The sequence below is a fragment of the Neopsephotus bourkii genome, unplaced genomic scaffold, assembly GCF_033783945.1.
Source record: "Neopsephotus bourkii isolate Nb327-2 ecotype Australia unplaced genomic scaffold, CSIRO-AGI_Nbou_v1 NB_1825, whole genome shotgun sequence".
NCBI lineage: Eukaryota > Metazoa > Chordata > Aves > Psittaciformes > Psittacidae > Neopsephotus > Neopsephotus bourkii.
Window position 1 is genome coordinate 3,528,027 of NW_026902298.1, and position 22,428 is coordinate 3,550,454.

The window sequence follows — 22,428 nt, forward strand, 5'->3', positions numbered from 1 at the left end:
TAAAAGCCAAAGCAATGGGTAAAATCAGAAAATTTGCCTGTGTCATTAATTTTGAAAAGTTCCTGGAAAACTGGGTTGAAAACATTCCAATAAAAACAAGCAGATAAGAGTCAAACTAATGAAAACTAATAAAATCTAAATATATCTTCCCTTCCCCAGTCCTGGGTTTTCATTTCCTTTCAGTGAGCTCAGTGGAGTTATATTACTGATAAGAAATAGTAGCTTAACTTGTTCTGTTGCTTGATGCATCATGAATGGAGCAAGGCCCTTTGAGCAACGCTTTCCGCAGTAAATAAGGCACACTATTGCATTGCCTATTGACAGCATCAGAGTTGCGTGTGCATTTTTTTCCTATTAAGTCCTGAATTTCACTGATGTTAAACCTAATTGATCTTTTGGACTTACTAAAAGCATAACATTTGCCATACAATATAAGACCCAAAGCCAGCCTTGTCCAGAACTATGTCCCTGGCAGTGGGAAAGGGAAGAGGAAGATACAAGAACCAAAGGAACAGTGAACTATATCTAACGATAGTGTTTGTTTCTTTATTTCTTACAAAATTACTGCAGTCCACAAAGGTTTTTCACCAACAGTAACCTGCCATGTAAATGCTTGTAACCTCAGACAGCCATAGAAGTGAAATCCTAATCATCTACAAGCAGCAGTCAGGGTACTTTAGCAAAATTGGACTCAAACTAAATATTAAACAAAAACCACAATGCACACAGGCACAAAATAGTAGCCAAAAGCATTAGTAGTTCATGCCTTTTTCATTCACTTTTTATGTGTATTATAGTAGTTTCAGTGGCTTCTAGAGCTGTGGGATGCTTGGCACCTGGCAGTAACCTAACACCCATATCTCTCTACCTTAGATGCCATAACATGATGAGACCTACTCTTTGTGACTCACAAGTAAATCCATGGAAAAGCAAGAATCAGACCTAGCCTTGGTGCTGGTCGGTTCACCTTCATCTCATCTCCATGTGTAGAACAGTGGTGACTGGACAACACTGTGGAAAAGAGGCAGAAATGGAAAACACTCACTGCAGGAGGAAATGTGTTCTGCCGTTATTCTAAAACAAACCATTCAGCCAAGACATGTCCTGAGGGGAGGAAGAGGGGGAAAAAAATCTATATAAATAGCATAAATAGTGTTACCATAATAATAGCATCATGCACATTGCTATCTCAGATGTCCAAGGCAGTAAGTTCATGACTTGCTGTAGTGGCATACAATTTTTGTTCCCATAAACAGAACAAAAGAAAAACTCTGAAGGTTTAAACTGGCTTGGATCCATTGAAATTATGCCAAATTGCTACTGGTGGAGAATCTGGTCTGGCAGCTATTCCTTTATTACGGTGTCTAGAGTTATTTGACATGCCCTTTTTGAAGTGATAAAATTCTGTCTCTAACTGAAGCATTCCTGGTCTTTTTAGCTTTTGGTTTGGTTTTTAAGCAGGGTAGTCTGTTAAAAATGGATAGTTCAAGTTGTACTTTCCAGTTTGAGTTCCTACTTTTCAGGAAATCTACTGTCAATTAGAATCAAACAGTGATGGTCTTGAATTACACAGGAAAGTGAATTTTGATACCTGCTGACAGAAAGAATCGCCCTCTCTCTAAAGGTGCCAGCACTAAAAGCTTTCAAATTAATAAAGACCTGGCCTGTGATGCTGAAATACTGTATAACATGTCAACATTTCAGTGCTTAACTATACATTACTTGTAGGATCTGGGCTTTTTGGTCATCATGTTCTCTAAATTCAGTCAAAGCTAAATTGTTTATTATCAACTTAAAAGTGAAAAATAACAGTAATGTAGCTTTGTAAAATTCTGCAACTCTTTCTCATAGAAAAGCTGCAGCATATTTATTCATCTATCATAGCTATTCTTAATTTATATGATAAAAAGTAACATCAAGCCTTCGGATACAAAATCTCAGTCTTTGTTATTTTTAGATTTAGCAATTACTTGATTTTTACTGTGATTTTCTCAAAGGTGCTTGAGGTTTATTTTCTTGCATTCATTTTTATTCTCTCAAAGGCGTCTAAGACTTCCAAAAGCCTTCTTTTATGTTCAAGTGTCATAGTCTTTTAGGCCATTTCTAAGGTGACTTGGAGAATTTGAACCTAAAATTTCAATGCACTGCTTACTTTAAGTAGAAAACTCTTTGCTCCATGTATATGCAAGGACTTAAGTCACAGCAGCACCCATCCCAACTATCCTTAATGTCTATGCATCCACCATGGATCTCACACACACTCATGCTGCTTTTCTTCACAACACTTGGAGAGACTTAAGTGTTGTGTAATCGGACTAACAGCTCCAGATCATGGGCCATCAAAATTAGTCAATAGGAAACTGAAAAGGGGAGATATGTGTGATAAAACAACCCCTCCCCACTATGTTGGTATCCACTTGTACGACTGTAGAAGGTGTTGTACAATTTTAGGTATCGAAATCACTTCAGCTGTAAAAACGCTTTTCACTGGACTCATTAGCCTGCATAGGGGGACAGGGAGTTGGTGTTTTCCCTTCTATTTTTTTACTGATGTCTGTGTTTGATAAATACACTCAGCTTGGGCCTTGGCTGGGCTTAGGAAACAGTTCGCACTGTCGTAATTCAAGCTGACTCTTCTCTCCTGACTGCCCAGAGAGTTCAGAAGAGCCAACTTTGGAAAGCAAACCCTTGGGAAAATGGGTATTTGCTTGGGACAGCATGTAGCATCACACCAGTGCCAGGACCCTGGAAAATGATCTTGCTCTCCCTTCAGCTTAGCCATTCCTCACAACATCAGTCTCCTTTCCATATCCAGTGGCAGTAGGTCAACTTCTCCAGGTTTAGTGGGTTGTATCTCTGCCCTTGGGACAGCTAAATTCAGGTCTACCAACACTGCCATGAGAACTGAGCCAGCTCTAAAGTGGAACATGAACAACCATTTCCCTCCATCTCATCTGCCCTCTTTCTTACAGCAACATTTCCAGAGCCACAGGCCAGGGCAAACCATTATATCATCCAGTCTGACCTCAGCAATAACATAGGTTACAGTTTGCTCACGCATTTGCCCTTTTGGTTTAATGCACAACTTTATCAGTTCCTTAAGTTTATTAGATCATTAGTGAATCAAGCAACGGGTAGGACCTTTGCAGATGGATTTTGTTAAGTCAAATTTGGTAAATTTCGCTAATGTTGCACTCCAGCAGCAACAGGTTCTTTGTTCTGCCTTTCTTTAAAGGGCATGAAATTAGTGAATCAGCTTTAACTGTATTTCTTGTCAGCATGTCACAACCTCAGCGTCCTTTTAATTGTGTAGAAGCCTTGAAAGTGTGCTACTTAGATTCAGTGCTGAATTTGAAGGAAGCTGGAACTGTTTTTCTGGACTTTAGCACTGCCACTCACCTAGCAAATGCAAAGCTATTAGCAAACAGGTCCTCTGAAATGACCCCATAGATAAAGAAGTGTTAAGAAGAAGGACTTCTTCCCAGAGGGCAGCACTACAGTAGCAGTTCTGTGGCAGAAACGGAGCATCACTCTTTTCCAGTTCACATTTCAAACACAGCCATCACTGTAGTAGCCAGGCATCAGCAGGAGAACTAGGACAACTGATATTAAAGAAGCTTATCTGAGCTGGGTTAAATGTTACCTGCATGGATGGCCTTCCAATTTTCGGTACAGGGAAGGGACAGGCATACACTTCAGTGTTTTTTGGTACATAAACATGAAGAAGGTACTGTGAGAAAATATAGACCCATACATTTTGTTATCTTCAAATTATCTGTGCGTTTCAATCCAAAGGAAAACAACATCTCAAGAACATGAATTAACAGAGCTATCATTCAATATTTTTTAATATCAAGCAGGGAGCAAGAGCCTGAACCCTGAATTTCCATCACACACTTATTAGACAACCTTAAAGACATGCTGTGGTTTCAAAATGCCTTCCAGGAAGAGAGAGATTATTAAATCCAGGATAAATCTATAGTCAGTTGAAATCAGTTCAATCACAAGCATGCTCTGAAGTCAGAACACAAGTTATAATGCCATCATTTGACCAAGCTGTAGTCATTCGAGTATCTCATGAGCTGGTGTTCGGGTTGCAAATAGCTGGCTGCTGTGCTAGAGAGAGTTGGATTTTCAATCCTCTCTTCTTGCTCTCCAGATTGATGTCTAAATCTGGGAGTTACTCCCACACCTCAGATACAGAGCCAGCCTGGGATATGGTTGCATTTTAAAGGGAAAGCTGCCATTACAGCTGCTGTGATGTAAATCATTCCTATCCTTGGCCTTGCCCAGATGTAAGACGTCAAAGGAGCTGAATTACACTGTATGTTTTCTGTCTTCTTCAGTGTATCTACCACACACTAAAGACACCTAGTGACAACCCTTAAAATGGTAGTATTCTCTCTGTATGCAGATGGCTGACACTGTATGAGGAAAAGAAATGGTTTTTGGTTTTTTGGTTTTAAGATCACCTTCCTTATTTGCCAAGGAGAAATGTTAGATTTGCTTTAAGGAAATACAAATTAAACAAAGCCTTGCTCAGAAGGTGAGCGCTTACTAAATAAATTCTGGAGTAGGAGAATAGAATAAATATGACTCACATACAGCAAACTTAAATCCTACACTTGGATAAACACTTCAAAACTAAACTCCACTTTAAAAGACATAGGTTTGTATGAGCCTTAGCTCCACTGAGGGTTCTGGCTTTTAAATCACTGAAATGTTTAAAGCTCTTCTCTAGGTGAAAGAAATGAGCAAGAAACAAGCTACAGAATAAATCTGAAATACAGTCTGTATGTAGGTGTCTCTTCTCCTGACATACAGAATTTCAGCTGCAGTTGGTGAAGTCATAGGTATGTGGGAAGACTGAAGAGTCTTATACCACAGCAGTGGTTCCCAGCTGATTGGCAAAGTAACTACTTAACAAACTCAGTAGGTAATGCCAAAGCAGCTCAATGGAAGGAGTTAAAATGTACCCACTAAGAAGAAGCAGCAAAAAAGAGAACCAAACAAAAAACCCAAATCAAATCACTCTGCTAAGCCAAACTGAAGATAGCTAGTGTCCATGCAAAATGTGGGATCTTTGAAAGGTCAGATGTTATTATCCAATGAAAAGTGAAAGGGCACTGAATAAAATGAATTAGTTGTTGTTGCAAAGCATCTAGACATTCTGGGAACAGAGCCCAATCCTCAGTGGGCTGGGTAAATAGGTGGCTTATTGCTCATACAACAATTTCACAGCTGCTTTGAGGATAATTAGACTTTGATATATCTCCTTTACTTCAGCAGGATTTTATACTAAATGCTTGAGTCATTAGTAACTTCAGTACATCATCCCACTGCCCCCAACAAGGTATCTCATTGCTTGGAAGGAGGAATCACATAGTGCAAAACTGCTTTCATCGTGCTTTTTGCAGGCTGAAAGATACCTGGTAACACAAATTAAACCTCCTGAAACCGCAGGAGGGAGAATCTAACTACTTGATATGTCACATAGTGCAGAAATGTTCAGGTACGACAATAAAGAGGGCACATATTTACCTAAAATAATATATTAATGCAAGGTTCTGTTAGACCTCAATTTTCAGGACATGCCTTAAACTCATTAATTTAACACTAATTTGCATTTAGCAGCCTAATGATTATATAGGTCAAGAAAACTAAAATATCTTTATTGTCCGTTTTTTTTAATCTCCTTAGAGTACGCTCGGTTTGAGGCAAAAATCCATGACCTGCGTGAGCAGATGATGAATCACAGCATGAGTTCTGGGTCCGGCTCCCTGAGGACTAATCAGAAGAGGTCACTGTATGTCAGGTAAGCAGGGAGAGATTTCTCCTGGCGATATGTTGGCAGCTACCTTGTCTATTCCTAACTTACGTGTTGTGGGTTTGGCAAGGTGGGGAAGAAGTTTGAGGAACTACATTGAATTGAACCAAGAAATGCATCAGTCTAAAGATCTATTGCTAAATCTGGTGGTTTCAAGCTATTTTCAAAGAGCATTATACTTTTACAGTGATTTGGTTTTATGAGATGAAGATTTCTTACCAGTTGTCAGCTCTTTTGATATCTGTGATGGATATTGTGGTGTAGTGACGCATTGCATTTCTGTGTGAGGTCTTGCCCAGACAGGGACTGATTCTTCTCATAAAGAGCGCTTTTTTCCCAAGACCTTGTTCTAAGGACTGTTATATGCTATTCTAAGTGCGTGGCCATCTCCTGCTACCCAGTTGCATTTGTTTATATTTCTATCGGTCTGTGCTACAAATAATTTACCATCTACCTAGCAAGATCAAATATGCAGATGAGATGCTAAACAAGCTGATCTGCATAGCTAAATGGAGTAGTAAATAACATAGGAACTGCATAAGTGTGAGCCAGACAGTAGCAGTGGTTATAGTTTTCCTTTGACTGTGCAAGTCCCTTGCCGTAGTCATTGCTGGGTGAAAGACTGGGTATTACCCACTTGCTCCTAAGAAAGTTCTTGCTGTTGCTCATGCCTTTTGGAACTCAAGGAGATCTATGGGCCTCTGTGCCAAATACTCTAATAATATTAATAATTATGCTTCTCTCGGCTTTTCATTTTTGTTTTTCCGCATGCTCAGCATTTCATTTGAGATTCCTGACAATCATGAAGCAGAGGGAAGCAATTTGTCAGCCTCCAGGCAGTGATAATTATTCATGGGGGAGCTAATTCAGGTGATAACATTGCAGAGATCCAATTAAGGCTAAATTCTACACTTTGTCATTATGCCCTCAGCATGAAGAGGTAAGGTAGCAGAGAAGGAAAGGAAAACTTAAATGTTAGCACAGATGGTCTTATTCTAGTGGGCAACAACCAGATGAAGCACTAATTGGTACTGCTGCCAGAAAGAGCAAGGGCTGAAAGGATATGGATCACTGTTACCAGTGAATTTGCTGTTGGGCAAGGTTAAGGTGGATATCTTATGGGTTTGGATGCATCTCTAACCTTCTCTGACCTCTCTGGCTTTGTGTTTACTTCTGGAGCTATTCCACCTGCGGGAGGTTTCTTGCAGATGTAACACAGAGAGATGTTGTTGTCAAGCTTTGGCTTGAATATGCGTTTTATGAAACGCTATGGTCATTGGACACATAGGGGTATGTCCAAGCTTACTTTGCTTGAGTTAAGCCAGGAACCCAATATGTGGCGAGCAATGGTGCAAGAAATCCAAGCCAGCAACCACAAGTCAATTGAGGTGTGCACATAAAGGGCTAACACAGGGTCCTGAACAACTCACTGGTTTGAGCTGCTCAATTACCCCTGTAACAGCATCGACCTGGTAAGCCCTGCTGAGAACTGAGGCTTATTAGCTTGCATACTGAGCCAAGCTAATAAATCTATGCTGCCTCTGGACTAGCCTAGTTCTTGAATACGGTATTCTCTGTGTGCACTTATGAGCCTAGTTTTCCACTAGTTCATGAATTCTGGATGTGGTCTGTCTCACTAGGATGATACGCCCTCATGCTTCACTGCAGGAGTCTTTGATGTCTTAGCTGCATATCTAAATATCACTTCCCAAACCATAAATGCAAAACCTGTTCTTTTATTCCAGAGTTGTACCAAAAAATGCCCCAAATCTCTCAAGCAGAAAACCTCAAAAGCCTCAGTCACTTTTGTTAGCATAATTTTTTGCAGTCAAACCCACACAATTGGCTGTTTCCAACTCTGAGAAATCTGTTTGAGCAGCTCTGTATTTTACATACTATTACAATGTGTTTGTAGTGCAGCAGCACCTGCAGCATTGTACTAGGCACTGGTAGATCAAATCATAATACACTAATTACAAAGGTAACTTATGTCTACACTAGGCACTAAGGGGGGAAAAAATGTGAGTTCAGAAACTGAGTTTTTCACTTTATGAATAAACCCTTTACAGCAGTGACCCATGTAAAAAGTCTGGCATTTAGGGTTTGTTTTGTTGTCGTCGTATTCTTACAACTCAGGATGTTTCTGTTTCAATGGATTATTTTGGTCAGCATGTGCAAGAAAACTAGAGGCATACTGCCATATGTTGCAAATCTGTAGCTTTAATGCCAAGTTTATGATTCAAGTTTGCTGTTTTGCTTTCTTGGGGATGCAGTGATTTTGCTTCACTGAGTACAAGCATAGGGTTTGTTTAGCCAGGGATTTTAATCAAAGTAAGTAAGTATGTTATAGGCAGCACAAGGAAATAAAATAAGGTCCATGTAGGTTGTAATAATTGAAAATGTCATTATCTGCTCATAGAAGACAACAGAAAAGAGGGTGAGGAAAAGCAAAGCTCTGTAAATAGATTTGCCAGGGGATGTGGGGTTCATTGGGCACAGGGTGCTCTTACAGTCTGTGATTTCCCCATCCATCCCCGACTTAAATAGCATAACATTTTTAATTGAGATATATAAAAGAAGTTATATCAAATGAAGTGAGATAAAATCTAATAGGGGAATAATGGGTTGAATGTAGGACTAGAAGTAGTTGGCTGAAAGCAATTAGCAGTCACACTTAATCAGTGTATACAAGCACAAGAAAATGATCAAGAATTACTTGTTCAGAATAAATTGTGTGGCTCTTTGATACGATCTTCTATCTGTGCATACTCTGGTGTTTCTAAGTTTTATAATCTTTTTCTTTATTTACCCCAGTCTGTTTTTCTGATGTCTCCTCCTGGAATATTTACAGGGATTCCCTGAAAACAGTTTTTCAGTACTACCTGTTCTTTATGTATCACCAACCCTATGTCTCTATTTGGGATGTTATCAGAAAGCCCACGACACTAAAGACAAAGTATGAGACTTCAGGATAGGATGGAGCAGTAGGAAATGCTGTTAACTCTACTGGGAATCCATATCCTCTTTGTCACTAAGTCTTTCTGTTGAGGAAAAGGAAAACAGAAAGAAAAGCAGAAAGTGAGAGAATATATATGAAAAATTTATTATTTACTTGTTGAAGATGCATGAACTTAATTTGAATTCAGTAACTGAAATGAAAGGCTAAAATTTTAGCTGTTATTCTTTTTAATTCATTGGAATTCAGCCATCAGCTCATGATTAATGAGGAAAGTAAACAAACCCATCACTGTACTATATACATACATATGGGGTTTTTAGTGTTTCTTATACAAATTCATAACTTCCTTTTAACTTTTTTGGCTCAAAGTTTTAAAGTCTGCTTTTGTAATACTATATATTTGTTTGTCTTGAAATAGCTGTGTGCTTTGCTTTGCTCTTCTAGGTCCAGATCCATAGTCAATTTTTCAGGCTATGTGTGGTTATATCAGTACTCTTAGGAAGTGTTAGATCATGTTCTTTAACCACAGGCTGTGGAACATGAGAGTCTTTTGAAGAGTTAAGCATCAGAGAAGTACAGTCCTTTAAAAAGTTTGGTGAAGTGAGCAGCCATTGAAACTTTAGTATAAAATTGCCAAGCTTCAGAGGAGACTGAGAGCTTAAGCATGGTGAAGGGCTTTTCCTATTGATTTACGAGATTCCATCTGAGCTGAAAGAACTGGTGCAAGATTTCTGAGGGTATAAGTAGGCACTTCAGTAATTGCTACTAAATGTACAAAGAAAAAGGTTTCAGGAGTCATCTAGCATCCAAGAACTGCCTTCTTTTAGTCTGCTCTTGATTCACAGACAAATGATAACTAGATAATCTTTGTATAAACAGCCACAGCAGCTTTTAATCTTCATTCAAACAAGACAGTTTCTGACATAACATCTGTAATTAAAAATTCCAGCTATCCAAAGCCACAGACAGGCAATGGAGAGGTGCATCACTCTGCAGAAACAACTCAAAAACTTCATACACACAACCAGCCCTTTCATTGTCAGCGTTCAATACCATCAGTGGCCAAACATCATGCCACCTAATTATAGAATCTTGGAGTAGTTCACGTTGGAAAGAACCTTAACGTCATCCAGTTCCAACCCCTCCACCATAGGCAGGGACACCTCACACTAGACCATGTCACCCAAGACTCTGTCCAGCCTGGCCTTGAACACTGCCAGGGATGGCTACTTGTTGCCCAGTATAATGGGACTGGTTGAGCTTACTGAAATGCAGATATTTCAGCTTCAGCTCTGCTTTCAAGTGTGTCAGCTCAGTCCCAATTGTACAGTTGGCCACAGAGGTGGGTTTTGAAGTCAGAGCTGGGGCAGGGCTGGATCCAGTTGTAAATTCAGAAGAAGAGGGTTTGCAGCTGCCCCACCACTAATTGTCCAAGGGAGAACACTACAGTGGGAAGTGTAACCAAGGGCAAAGCCTCTTCCCAATAAGATGAGGAAGTTTAAGATCAATCTCTTTGCTCCAGCCCATGCTGTGCTAATTATAAACACTGCACAGTGCACACAGCTGCCTCCTAATCCACTCAATTTTTGTCTTCTTCTAGCTGGAATTACCGCTAAGCATTTCATAGCTTTGATAGATGTATGCTGCACAAACAAAAACCATTATGTGTTAAAAATTAGTGTGTTCTGGTTCATTTTTTATTCAGCCACAAGAAGCAGAAGCTGAAAATTTGCCATAGCAACTTAGCAGCAGATGAAAGAAAGTCAAGGTTGAGGTACTTTGGGTAGTTTACTCTGGTTTCCATCAAAATGAGTTCTTCATTAGGCATTAGATACCTTTATACACAATTCCTTAGAATCGTACTTCTCAGAAATCAACATGGTGTTATATTGCTTAGACAGACTTTGGTGTTCAACAAATCACAGATATACCCACATGGGAACTTTTCTGTGTACAGCTGAAGTTTGGCTGAGGCAGTTGTGAAGACTGAATCCATATGACAAATGCAGCTCTTGGAGACACCACGGTAGTGAAATCTGAACACATGATAGCATCAGACTGGGTGATGGAAAGCTCTGCTGTGTAGATCTGGAAGGAGAAATGTGATGAAGATATAATTTCATCAGGGCTTTTCAGACAGGAGGTACTGGGGGAAGTAGAGAGAGGTATAGAATGATCATACCTAAACACTCATTGCAAGTAAAGAAAATATATCTATTTATATATATAAATGTATATAGATAAAAATGTTAAAAAAAGAAAATCCAATTACATGTATTTGTATATAACATGTTAAATATGTGCCATATTCACACTAACATGGCAAAGCATCTTAACTTAAGCTAGTTGCCTAGTATCTCTCATGAGTCAGAGGAGTGTGCTTGGCACTTTCAGAGCACAATTTTAACATGTTTGCAAATGGTCAGGTCAGTATGCCCGTAACCTATAGTCATGAAATGGGCTGTTGCACTTCAAATGCCATTTCAGACTGGAAAATTGAAACCTGCTTGGTACACGTGTCCTGCTTAATTACAAGTTTCTGAATATTCCATTTCTACCTTTTAGCAGTTCTTTCTCCGAATACAGTCTTCTCTAGATCCTGTTGGCACCAGTATTCTCTATTTTTAGAGCAAGAAGGGTCACTCTCTGTGCTTGAGAGACCTTTTTCCCAGGTGGACATTCAGGAACTGAGCAGTATAATTGAATAACTATTCACTCAGGCCTTTATTAATTATCAGAGACATTGAGGAACAAAGAAGGATAAGGAATATTCTGGAATACAAGAATCACCTAATACAATGGGCAATAAATCCAATCCAGTAGTTATTATTTGTTAGTTTGAAATTCAGGTTTGGAGCAAAAGTATCTGGCTCAAAGAACCTGTGATTATCTGTAGAATGAAGAAGGCAGATGACAGCTCCTTGGGAATACAAACACAATGTTTTCTTATGAAACCCAGGCTGTTTATGTGCTTAGAGGATCATTTCTTTGGCATTTACAAGAAGTACCATGCTGCTGAGTACAGACTGAAGGAGGCAGTAAAAAATTCAGCTTACAGTTGAAGAATATCTGGAAAGAGGTTTTTTGGGAGGGAAGGAGAGGGTTGAAGTGGTCTTTCACTGATGTCAGTGGGAGCTGTGAGCGTTTCACACCTCTTTATATTATGGCAGGGAACATTTCATAGGTCCTTAACTGAAGTGTGTTAACTAAGACACACAACAGTGTCACCACTCGCAGCTGAAAAATGGATGTGAGAATTATTAAAATTGGAATATTCACAATTCAAAGGCCTTCAGGCTTATTGTTTGATGGAATTTTGGTGCTAAAAGAAACACCCCACTGTAAATATAACATACATCTCACCTGTACCCTAGGACTGTGAAAATTGATGTTTTCACTATATAGCCAGCTGAAACTATTAGCCACCTCAAAAGCTACTCCAATTCTTCATAACTGTTGCTGTATTTCTTATTCATCTGATATTTTCTTGCAGTGTTGATGCTAATGAACAGTTATGGAAATATGAGGTTCGTTTGCTATTTCTAATAAGAGACAAAGAAGAAGTGGTTAATGGAGAGTGGAAACTGAACATGTAAACACATCAGTCAAAGCAGTCTCATCTCTGCATCTGACACCAGCTCTCTCCTTCACATCTTCATGTTTATCATATCTGCTACTCTTAGGTACCCAGTATGAAACAAATCTAACTGATTCCTTCCTGAGGTGCAGCATGATGCACCATTAGCTGCTCTAGCATGAACCAACAGCTCAGCAAGCCTTCTATCAGAGATGATTCTCCAGTTGTACTGAAAAGGGGTAAAAAGCAGTTTCATTTCTATCTGGCTGTGGCTTTGCAAATCATTGACTACTTTGTGCTCAAGATTAAGAGCTAACACACACAGTACTGAGCACCTCCAAGGACTGAGCCCTGCGTGAATAAACCACAGCCTACAGTAATCTCAGATAACAAGCTCTGCCTGAAGTTCTGAATGTAAAACAGAATATAAAGCAACTCCTTATCAAAGTCATTCTTGCCTAATTTATCTTATCTTTATCAGTAAAGCTTGTTAGATATGAAATAACTAGCTGAGACCTGAAATCATGTCCTCACTGCTGAATTATTAATGTCTGCTGAGACAGCTTTTCTATTAACAGCTTCAGTAGGAGTAAGTAGTACATAGTTCTGGCCATTTTCCTTATTGCTCTGTTTCGTAAGTTATTGAAATAATGTCCCAGAACAGCTAATGTGCTTGACGTGATGCCAGCTCTAAAGAAGCAGCACACCTTTTTCTTCAGAAATGCTTTAATAACTTTCCATTGCACATACATTCTGTTTTCCAGTTCCCTAGTGGGACTGCCTATATTCTGGTTTGGAGACTTATCCAGCAGGAAAGTGTCAGCTAGGATAATTTCCAAGCTAGGAGATGATGCTGACAAACTGGGCCACATGTTTGAATAGGGTTTGTTTGAAGTTTCTGTGATGAGAATAGTCCATTTCAGCCTTATTTCTAAACAGAGACTCAGAACAGGATCCTTTGGCAAAGGGCAAGGTAGTGGCAATGAAGATAAACTGTCTATGGCTTAAAATGGCTGAAAGTGAGTCAGCAAAACATGCATCTAACTGTGTCTGTTCTATGTGGAAAGCAGTCTTACCCAACAGTTTCTTTCAATGTTTCCATGTCAACAGTTATAATAGGACACCATCGATTTATGCAGTTTTCAGCTGGAAAAGTACAAGGCAGAAAGTTGAGACTATGAACATGGCAAGGAAACCCCACTGAAATAAAAGCTTGTACGTATCAGTCAAAAGTTGGAAATCTAAATATGTGCATTGGCACCGAGCAAGTTAGCAGAGACTCTTAGCACAGTGACCAGTATAAGAGAAAGAGAGAAGACTGCTTGGCCCCTATTACAGAGTTTTCTACTTGAAATCCTATACAGAAAAGTTAATAAAGGCACTGTAGAACAGGGCCTTCAAATTAGCTGCCTTAGAACAAAGCTGAGAAAAGTGTTGAAACAGGACATAACCCTGCTGAAAAGGGCAGTGGCAATTCCCATTTGAAGTGCCCTCCAGTAAAGATAAATGAGGAGGATCACAGCAAGGAAGTCCATCTATGTGAAGGGAGTCCAACCAAGTTAAGTGATGAGGCTGAGTGTGACCAGTAGACTTTGCTGACCCTTTTATTTCTCATTAGACATAGAAATGACTGTACTAACCCTACCATGAGCCTGGGAAAGATCTGGGGAGCTGTCCTCCAGAGTTGGGGAGCATAAGGATCTCCTAAGCAGCTCCATTTGGCTGTTCCCTGGCACTCCACTCTTGTAACAGGGAGCAAAGTCCTGAAACAGAACGACCAGGTCACCCCAGGCATCACTGGTGTCATATTGAATAGATCCTGGTTCAGATGCACCCAGTTTGCACTAAGTTTCCAGTGAGTGGTGGTTGTGTGGTGCTGGTGTCCTAGGGAATCCAGCTCAGAGTGGGGACACCAGCCCCAGCAGGCTGCTGTGCAAGTGCAGGTCTTGCACTGCTCGCTCCATATCTGTCCCTCGCACACACCAGCCTCAGGAGGTGGCATTTGATCCTCTCTGAATGCGCCTCATGTTCAAAGTAAATGGAGCAGAAAGCATTTCAGGGATTATCATAGAAGCAGAATCATGGGATGGTTTGGGTTGGAAGGGACCTTAAGATCACCCAGTTCCAACCCCTGCCACAGGCAGGGACACCTTCCACTAGAGTGGTTTGCTCAAAGATCCATCCAGCCTGGCCTTGAATACTGCCAGGGATGGGGCAGCTTTCTTGAGCATCCTGCTGGAATGCCTCACCCCTCTCACAGTAAAGAATTTCTTCCTCAGATATCATACCTCTGTGTCTGTATATCTACATTATGCCATGTCTCCAACTTCAACCCTTGTGAAGACTCTGACTGGGGATCATGCTTCTCTTACAAGTACTTATTCTAATTGCTTTATCTACAAATGTAGCAAATAAAAGAAGAAAAAACCAGAGCTGTCAGGTGAAGAGTTTGCCAGATGTTCCTCACTAAACAGGAGCTATAATAACAAAACATTCACCCACTTCACATAAATTCTATTCCTTTTTCTTATGCTTTTCAGTTGACATTGCAGGCAACCCCATTCATTCACCCACTACACTGTGCTGCTATAATTATCAATACACCTGCTAGCACCACATAATACCTACTGCTATACAAACCACTGCTTACAGAGAAGGCGTGATGCTATTTTTGCTCCTACATCTTTCTCCTAGTTGTTCAAAAGGGTCCTGGCATAGTGAGCAGTAACTGAAAGCTTTGTGAAAAATGAGGACAGAAGCAGTTGCCTGAGAGCCTACAAGGATTCTTTCTGTGTAGTCTTATATTTCTAGCTACTTAGCTTTTAGTTATGCAAGGTTGGAATAGTTTTCACCTTAGCGTGTTTCTTATGCTATGTCCTCTCCATTTCCAAGAAGTATCAATACTCCTTTCTTTCTGGGAACCAAAATGGATTGTAGATTTCCCTTTTAAAAAGCATTATCTTTGCAGACACTTTCTCTTCTTGATGTCCTTGAGACAATTTAGAATCTAGGTAGAGGTTGCTGTGACTGACTTGTAATTAATCCTTTCTACAGATAAGGATCGCAGGTTATCAGTCACAACATAGATGCACAGCCTAATGGCCTTCAAGCGATATTTTGCCATGTTCTTGCAGATGGTTGAAGATACAAAGCCATTGTTGAGTCCTTTTGGCTGTTCCCCTCTGTGCCCAGCTAACCACATTTTGTCTGTCAAGATCCATAAGAACGCTTCAGGAACTATTCTTCCTAAAGTAATTTTTATATTTGAAAAATGTCTGTAATTTCTTCCAGTATTTCTGTGCAGGAAACAGGTATTTGTGTGAACTCATCTTGAAAACAGACTAACTTCATCTAGACAGAACCAAAACCATTTTCAGTAGCACTGCAGGAAACATGGTGCAAGCAATGTTTCTAACATGGTTTGTAGGCTGAAAATGCAATCACCCTTTCAGTCCAAGCATTGGGAGTCATTTTTTCCTTTCTATACTGGTAGTCACAGTATTGCCACATTCATGGAGAGCTGTTGTGACAAGAAGGCTCTGCTGCAGGGAAAAGCTGTGAATGTAATCTCATGAGGTGCCCTGGAAAGTACATTTACTCTCTTGAGTTATCCTGCCCCAGTGTCTCATCCAGGCATGAAATTACAGGCAGATTTTTATGGCATCCACTTGTTACTAATTTAATAGTAAATTTATCATAATATTAAATAACTTAGATTTTAATCATAGAATAGTTAGGGTTGGAAAGGACCTTAAGATCATTTAGTTCCAACCCACCTGCCATGGGCAGGGACACCTTGCATTAAACCATGATTTCAATGGCATATATTGTTGTTGTTTAGCATGTTAGTGTCTGGTCCTGATTTCACATCTACCCTTCTTTACAGAAAAAAGGATGAGCTACACTACCATTAGCACGGTCAGATCTGGGTTCCTAAAGCTTCTATTAGAGTTATGAGGAATGGTATGATTTCAGTGCATGGCACTTTGTCAGATCTGTTTCACATTGGTTTCATTCTGGCTAAAGTTAGCCTCAGCTGAAGTGCAATGAGAATCATACAATCAGAATCACAGAATGGTTTGGATTGGAAAAGTCCTTAAGATCATCCAGTTCCAATCTCCCTGCCATGGGCAGGGACACCTTCCACCAGACCAGGTTGCTCAAAGCCCTGTCTAGCCTGGCCTTGAACACTGCCAAGGATGGAGCATTCATAACTTCCTTAGGCAAAGTCATCAGTCTTTATGCTGCTTTCAAGTCAGAATCACAAGATATTTCAGGAGTAATGATCAGAATCCTTCCTTCGTCACTGATATTTGCTTATGGATTCATCTCAAAAGTCTTGTGAACTTCAACAGATCTTTCAGCAAAACTGAATGGGACCTGAAATTTCTTCTTGAGTCTCTGAAAATCTAATCCTCTACTTATACTTTAGGAGTAAATGAGAGTATCAGTAAGAAAAACATAGTATAAAGTAACAGGAGTGGACCCTTACACATGTCATATCAATTTCTGTATTGGGCTTACTGTCCATCTGGATCTACTGGTTACTGCTAGAAGGTGATGGGTCCATTTGAAGTCTACAGCTCGCATCTCCTGATGCAGGTGCAGTAGCCAGAGGCATTCAGCACGGGTTATAAAGCTTCCATACAAAACAGAAATGAAACCTGGAGGCCAGGTGAGTTTCACTCAGTTTGTGGCAAATAACTGTTCTTTCCTGTAAATCTGCTCTGATTCAGCAAATGCCTGACAATTTATTTCAATATCTGACTGATATGCTGCCTTTTTAGATAGGGCAACAAGTATGACTTTATTGTAGCTACTGTATTAATGTAATAATCTGTTATTTTCTTGATTCTTTAAGAATCATGTCTTTTTAAAGGCTTTTCTAGCTTAATTTTATTGTTTGCTGCTAAAATTCAGAAAATGCTTAAACAGATCATCAGAAATACAGGAATTTCTTTCAAATTCCTTGTCACAGAATCATAGAATGGTTTGGGTTGGAAAGGACCTTAAGGCCATCTAGTTCCAACCCCCCTGCCATGGACAGGGATGTCCCAGTGTAGACCATGTCCTTGGTAATATATTTATCTATCTGCCTTTGTCTGCTGCACAAATAATAAACATTCATTTAGCAGTACTCACCTACACATTTCCTTTAGGAACAATGAAATAATTTTAAAACTTTGGATAAAATCCAACAGATAATTCTGCCTTTTTTTGTTTCTTTAACATTTTTTTTCCTCTGGATTTCTTGCACTCGTCACAAGAAATCCGGAGAAAAACATGTAAAAGAAATAACAATCATTCAACAGGATACACTGAAGGTATGAAATAATAGGCAATTTGACTGAATTAATGACTGGAAAATTATCCCACTGAATGCAAGGACCATTGCTGAATTTTGAGCCTGTAAAATATGAGGTTGTTTTCCTCTTAATAGAGTGTGAAAGAGTTGTATGGTAGGTGCTTCTTAAGCTATTTTAGCTTTATTTTGTCTGTATTGCCATCAGGTACTGGACAAGCATAAGATTATTTCCTTTTTAATGTGGACAGTGTGCAGAAGGGTCAGAGTTTCCTTTCCCTAAGCTTTTTAATTGCTATAATTTCCTTGATTCAGTGCAGCAGCTCTTAATGTGCATTAAGCCGAGTGAAAAGAAAATCCTCACTCGGTTTGTTGGTGTTTGGATTTTTAAGAAAGGACACTTCAATTGTACTCATGTTTCAATGATGCTTTTTTAGGAAACTATGTAAAAGTCCTACATCACTGCAGTTGCATTTTTAGTGTTCCGTCTATGGAAATGCACTACATACCCCAGTGCGTTACAAAGAACTGCATTTGTTTTTCTTCCATTTGCCTTGGGTTCTAAACCTATTTAACAGCTACAGGGAACATCAATTTGGAATGTTATATTTGGGAAGAGCAGACAGATAAGTATATGGAATAAGGGAAATACTCTAATGTGTTTATTTAACATTAAGTAATAATTATAGCTTCTACAAACAGCAGTAAAATCCATTCACAGTCACTGTAACTAGTGGTTAATGTGGTGTGAATACAGTCATACACCTTCGTAACTCAGACAAAAATCTTGGTACTAACAAGAATCTTATTCTAAGTTACTGTTTAGAAGTGCTCTGCCTGTTTAAAGAGCACAAAGAACTTTCGATCCTGTCTGAGCTCTTCCTCCAGGAAGATAAGTGATATCATTCTGGAATTGAGAAGCTCAGATTCTGTATTGATTTAGGACCTAAAAATACACAGTTATATTGTTAGAGAGATATGGAGTGATGCTGAAGCACTATGATGAGCTGTTTGTTCATTGTAGAAGACCAACTGGAGATAAATAGATTTTGAATAAATCATTTGAGGCTCTCTAAGTCACAGAACTCTGAAGAGTCTCAGGTCAAACTTTTTCTAACATTTATGAATTAGATGTGTGAAAAGAGGTTGGATTTTTTTTCATTGCATCCAGATTGGAAAAGGAAACTCGAGACAGTTTTTCTAATGGGATCAGAAGAGTACTTCCGATGCTTAAGTTTCAGGGCAAGGTGACCTAGGCTCTGGTGGTAGTTATGATGTGTCATAAACAAGAAAATCCCAAGAGTCTTAAGAAAAGTCTGATCTAGTTCCTCAGTCCCTAACTTCTGTCATATTATTAAGGTACTGCAGCCGCAGACAAGTCATAAAGAAACCATGTTGACTCAAATAAACTCCATTGAAAACTCAGAATACCCTTTCCTTTGAAAGCATATTACATGTCTGGGGTTTCATCCATTTCTGTTATGGGCAGAAGAAAGAAAATTAAAACTCTATGGAATTTTCAGTGCTGTTATTTCTCTGCAGAGCTGTTCTGGAAACAGGCTTATTGGAACACGATCGGTCTTCACCCTTAATCTAGAGGTATAACCTTCTAAGTCAAGTACTTTGTCTTTTCAGTCAGCAGATAGAGGATCCTTACTGTAATTGTGTCTTTATGACATACCAAAACCACTGTACTCACAAGAGAGGGTCAGGAGTGCTGAGATGTGAACAAAACCAACACTTGTGCTCTCTTTAAGTATTGCTAGAAAGCAGACTTGTTGGCATTTAGGTCAGATACTTCAGTAAGATTATCTCTGAGTGATATTTATACCAGGAGCATTGCAATCTCTCGAAGTCAAACACTGGATGTGTTCTTCCTGATGTGTTTTACCTCTTCTCACACTGTGTGCGTAAAAACAGGATTTTATGGGATAAAGATAATTTAAAAAATCAGCTCTGCAGACTATTCTTGGGAAAATGAAGTACCAACAGAAGTAATTCAGTCTAATTAGATCTGGGGAGGAGTGATGTACGAAAATCTAAACACTGTTTAAATAATCATGATAGTCTGGGACTTAGAGACTCTGTGTTTGTGTGAATTGCTATTTCCCAGTGTACAGAATAATCTAATCATCCCCTATTCCAAGAATAATTGAAACTTTGAGCTGATTAACTAATTTTAGAATTCCTTTTTCGATTTCTTAGCATTTCTACTGATAAAAGCAGCCGTCTATTAGGCTAAAGTTTCCTCTTGCCAATATTTTGATTGACATAGGTTTTCCTAATGGCTGATTAATTGGTAATTGTGCTTGGTAAAATAACAAATTAGATGTCTGGGTTGCTGAGCAATCAGGCACTGTAGAAGGGGGCTGTTGTGTACATTTTCTGAAGGCCTGTGAAATTGTACCTCATGCTTTAATGGAGGAAAAGCATTTACAGTTTGACTCCAGTGCATTTGCAGCTTAAAAATTACAATGATATGGTGTCCTCAGTCATCCTGCTTCTCCTATGAGCATGAAAATGTAACGTTAGAAGGATGTATTCCCTGTTTCTATTCCTTTCTGCGCCCCTGATGGGGATACCTTGTCTCTTGGGGTGGAAATGGCTCCTATTGCCATTAAAGAAGGGCTAAATGCCTCCTGGAGCACAAGTCCCCAAAACGGCCATGTACAAGAAGGTGGCTTCCCACAGTGAGGAATGAGCATTCCTGTAGGTAGTTCCTGTATATTAAAGGATGGTAAACTGCTAAACATGCCTGGAAAACTTTCACATAAATTCCTCCTTCATAGCTTGTCCCTGTATCCATGCTTCTATACTTTTTTTGCATATAACACAGGGCGCAATGATCAAGCATCAAACAGTAGTATCTGCCTAGTAGTTCAAGTTCAAGTTGCATCTTTCTTTTCCTCATGTTCTATCTGCTCTCTGTACATTAAATCATGGTTTCCTGAACCTAATTTTCCATCATGTGCTTTTTATGCTCTAATTGGTTAACATACATGAAATATACATATAAGCTGGAATCATTAACATCACTCTGTTCTGTTCTTGCTCTATCCATCTCTTTAATGTTATATTTGGGTGGTTCCCAGTCTCCACATCCTTCTCCATAGTATACCACAGGTACCTTGTGTTAGATTTCCATTAGTCTTTTGATGAACTACAGAGAGATTGCTCATTAATCCTTTATCTAAGAGTTCATCAGTCATGCTTTTCAGCTCTTCTTTACTTCAATAGCACAGCTACAGTCATTACATTTCGCATCTTTCAAACCTTCAGAGCCATGCTTTTCTGTCTGTCTGGAATTCAGTGAAGTGGGATTTTGGCTGTCTAGGACTCAGGCTGTAATGTACAAACCTAGATGTTCACTGTGATTATAGTTACAGACATCTATTATTTTTGGGGTTGAGTGAGAAGCAAATTAGTGAGACTCCACTGTTCAGCTCTTGCTCCCCAGGGCAGTGTTCTGAAATCATAGTCCATCCCTTGATACTCATTTCCACTCTTGCAGTCCAGTTGTGTAGTTCAAATGAATCTTTCAAGCTTAATTTGGATTCAGTCCTTGCTGTGTTTCAGAAAGGATGGGATTGTGCTCCTCTAAAAGATTATTCCACGCATGTCTTTGCATTAATATGCGAATAAAATGGTAATTGTAAAAATACACCCTTAACAATCATGTATTTTAATGTTCTAAGAATTCTGATTTGTTGAATAAAATTGTCATTCACTTGGACATAACCAAAACGTCGCAATAAATTCTCACCCATTCAATAAACCAGCCATTTTCTCAAATGTCATTAAGTTATCAGTAGAACCATAATTAAACCCCCATGAATGCCTTCCGCTTCTCAAACAAATCACTGCCCATAATTAATTAAGTGGAGTGAGGCAAATGGAAAAATTTAAACCACCAGGAAACACAATTCTTCACCTAATACAACCATACAAGTAATGCTGTTTCAACAGCATTCCTTTCAGATTCATGTTAACTGGAAATTGTAGCAAGGCATGGTAGTATGACAGTCCCCATGTTTCAATGTCCTGTTTTTTCAGGCTCTCTCAGACCTCTGTAGTATAAATCTTTTCATTGCTGTCATATCACTCCTACCTTACTTTAAATCCTATTCTCGTCCTTTTCCTTATGCTATGTAGGCAGAAGATAATCTCATTTTATTTTATAAACCTCTAAGTTTTGTTTAGGAAAACTCAGGGATAAGCTGCTCCTCTTAATGAGAGAGAACAGAGTGAGCTTTGGAATAATCCCATTTAGTGACAGTTGTGAAGGAGGTTAATGCATTTTTTAATAGGACTTTCCCAATATTTGGTTTATTGTGCTTGCAGTAAATACTGTTCTTTACCTCTTTCATCTCTTAACTGAAAGCCTATGAGACTTCTTTCCGTGACACCATTTTTAAAGTGAAGTATTGATTTATTTTCATTGATCTCACTGCACAGTGTTTAAGGAATTGATGTTGCCATTCAGCAACATGGCACAATCTTGTTCTCCCTCCAGTCAATACAAAATGGGTCAAACCTTGAACCACCACGCTCCATACTGAATAGTTTTCAGTGTCACTCAAGGAGAACAGACTTCTTGGTCAAAGTAGAGGATTTAGCAGCCTCAGTAAAAACATTATTGCTGATTGATGGGGGGGAGAAACTTGGAACTGATATTGTTAAAAGCATTTCCCAAGGCGTCTTGTAGGAGTAAGCAGTGCTCAGGCAGCGGGGTGAGAATGCAGAGACAGTGAGCAGAGCTGACG

The 22,428-nt window shown here is 39.3% G+C and overlaps 1 protein-coding gene across 39 annotated transcripts in view; it reads left to right on the top strand.

The window, feature by feature from the left end:
• The window catches only part of DLG2 (discs large MAGUK scaffold protein 2), a 1,002,605-nt gene that overhangs the window by 907,272 nt on the left and 72,905 nt on the right, over positions 1-22,428 (top strand). For all 39 annotated transcript variants that reach the window (XM_061343348.1, XM_061343335.1, XM_061343334.1 and 36 more), the window contains one exon: positions 5,701-5,815. In XM_061343348.1, the coding sequence (XP_061199332.1) occupies positions 5,701-5,815 (115 nt within the window). The remainder of the gene's footprint in view (positions 1-5,700; positions 5,816-22,428) is intronic.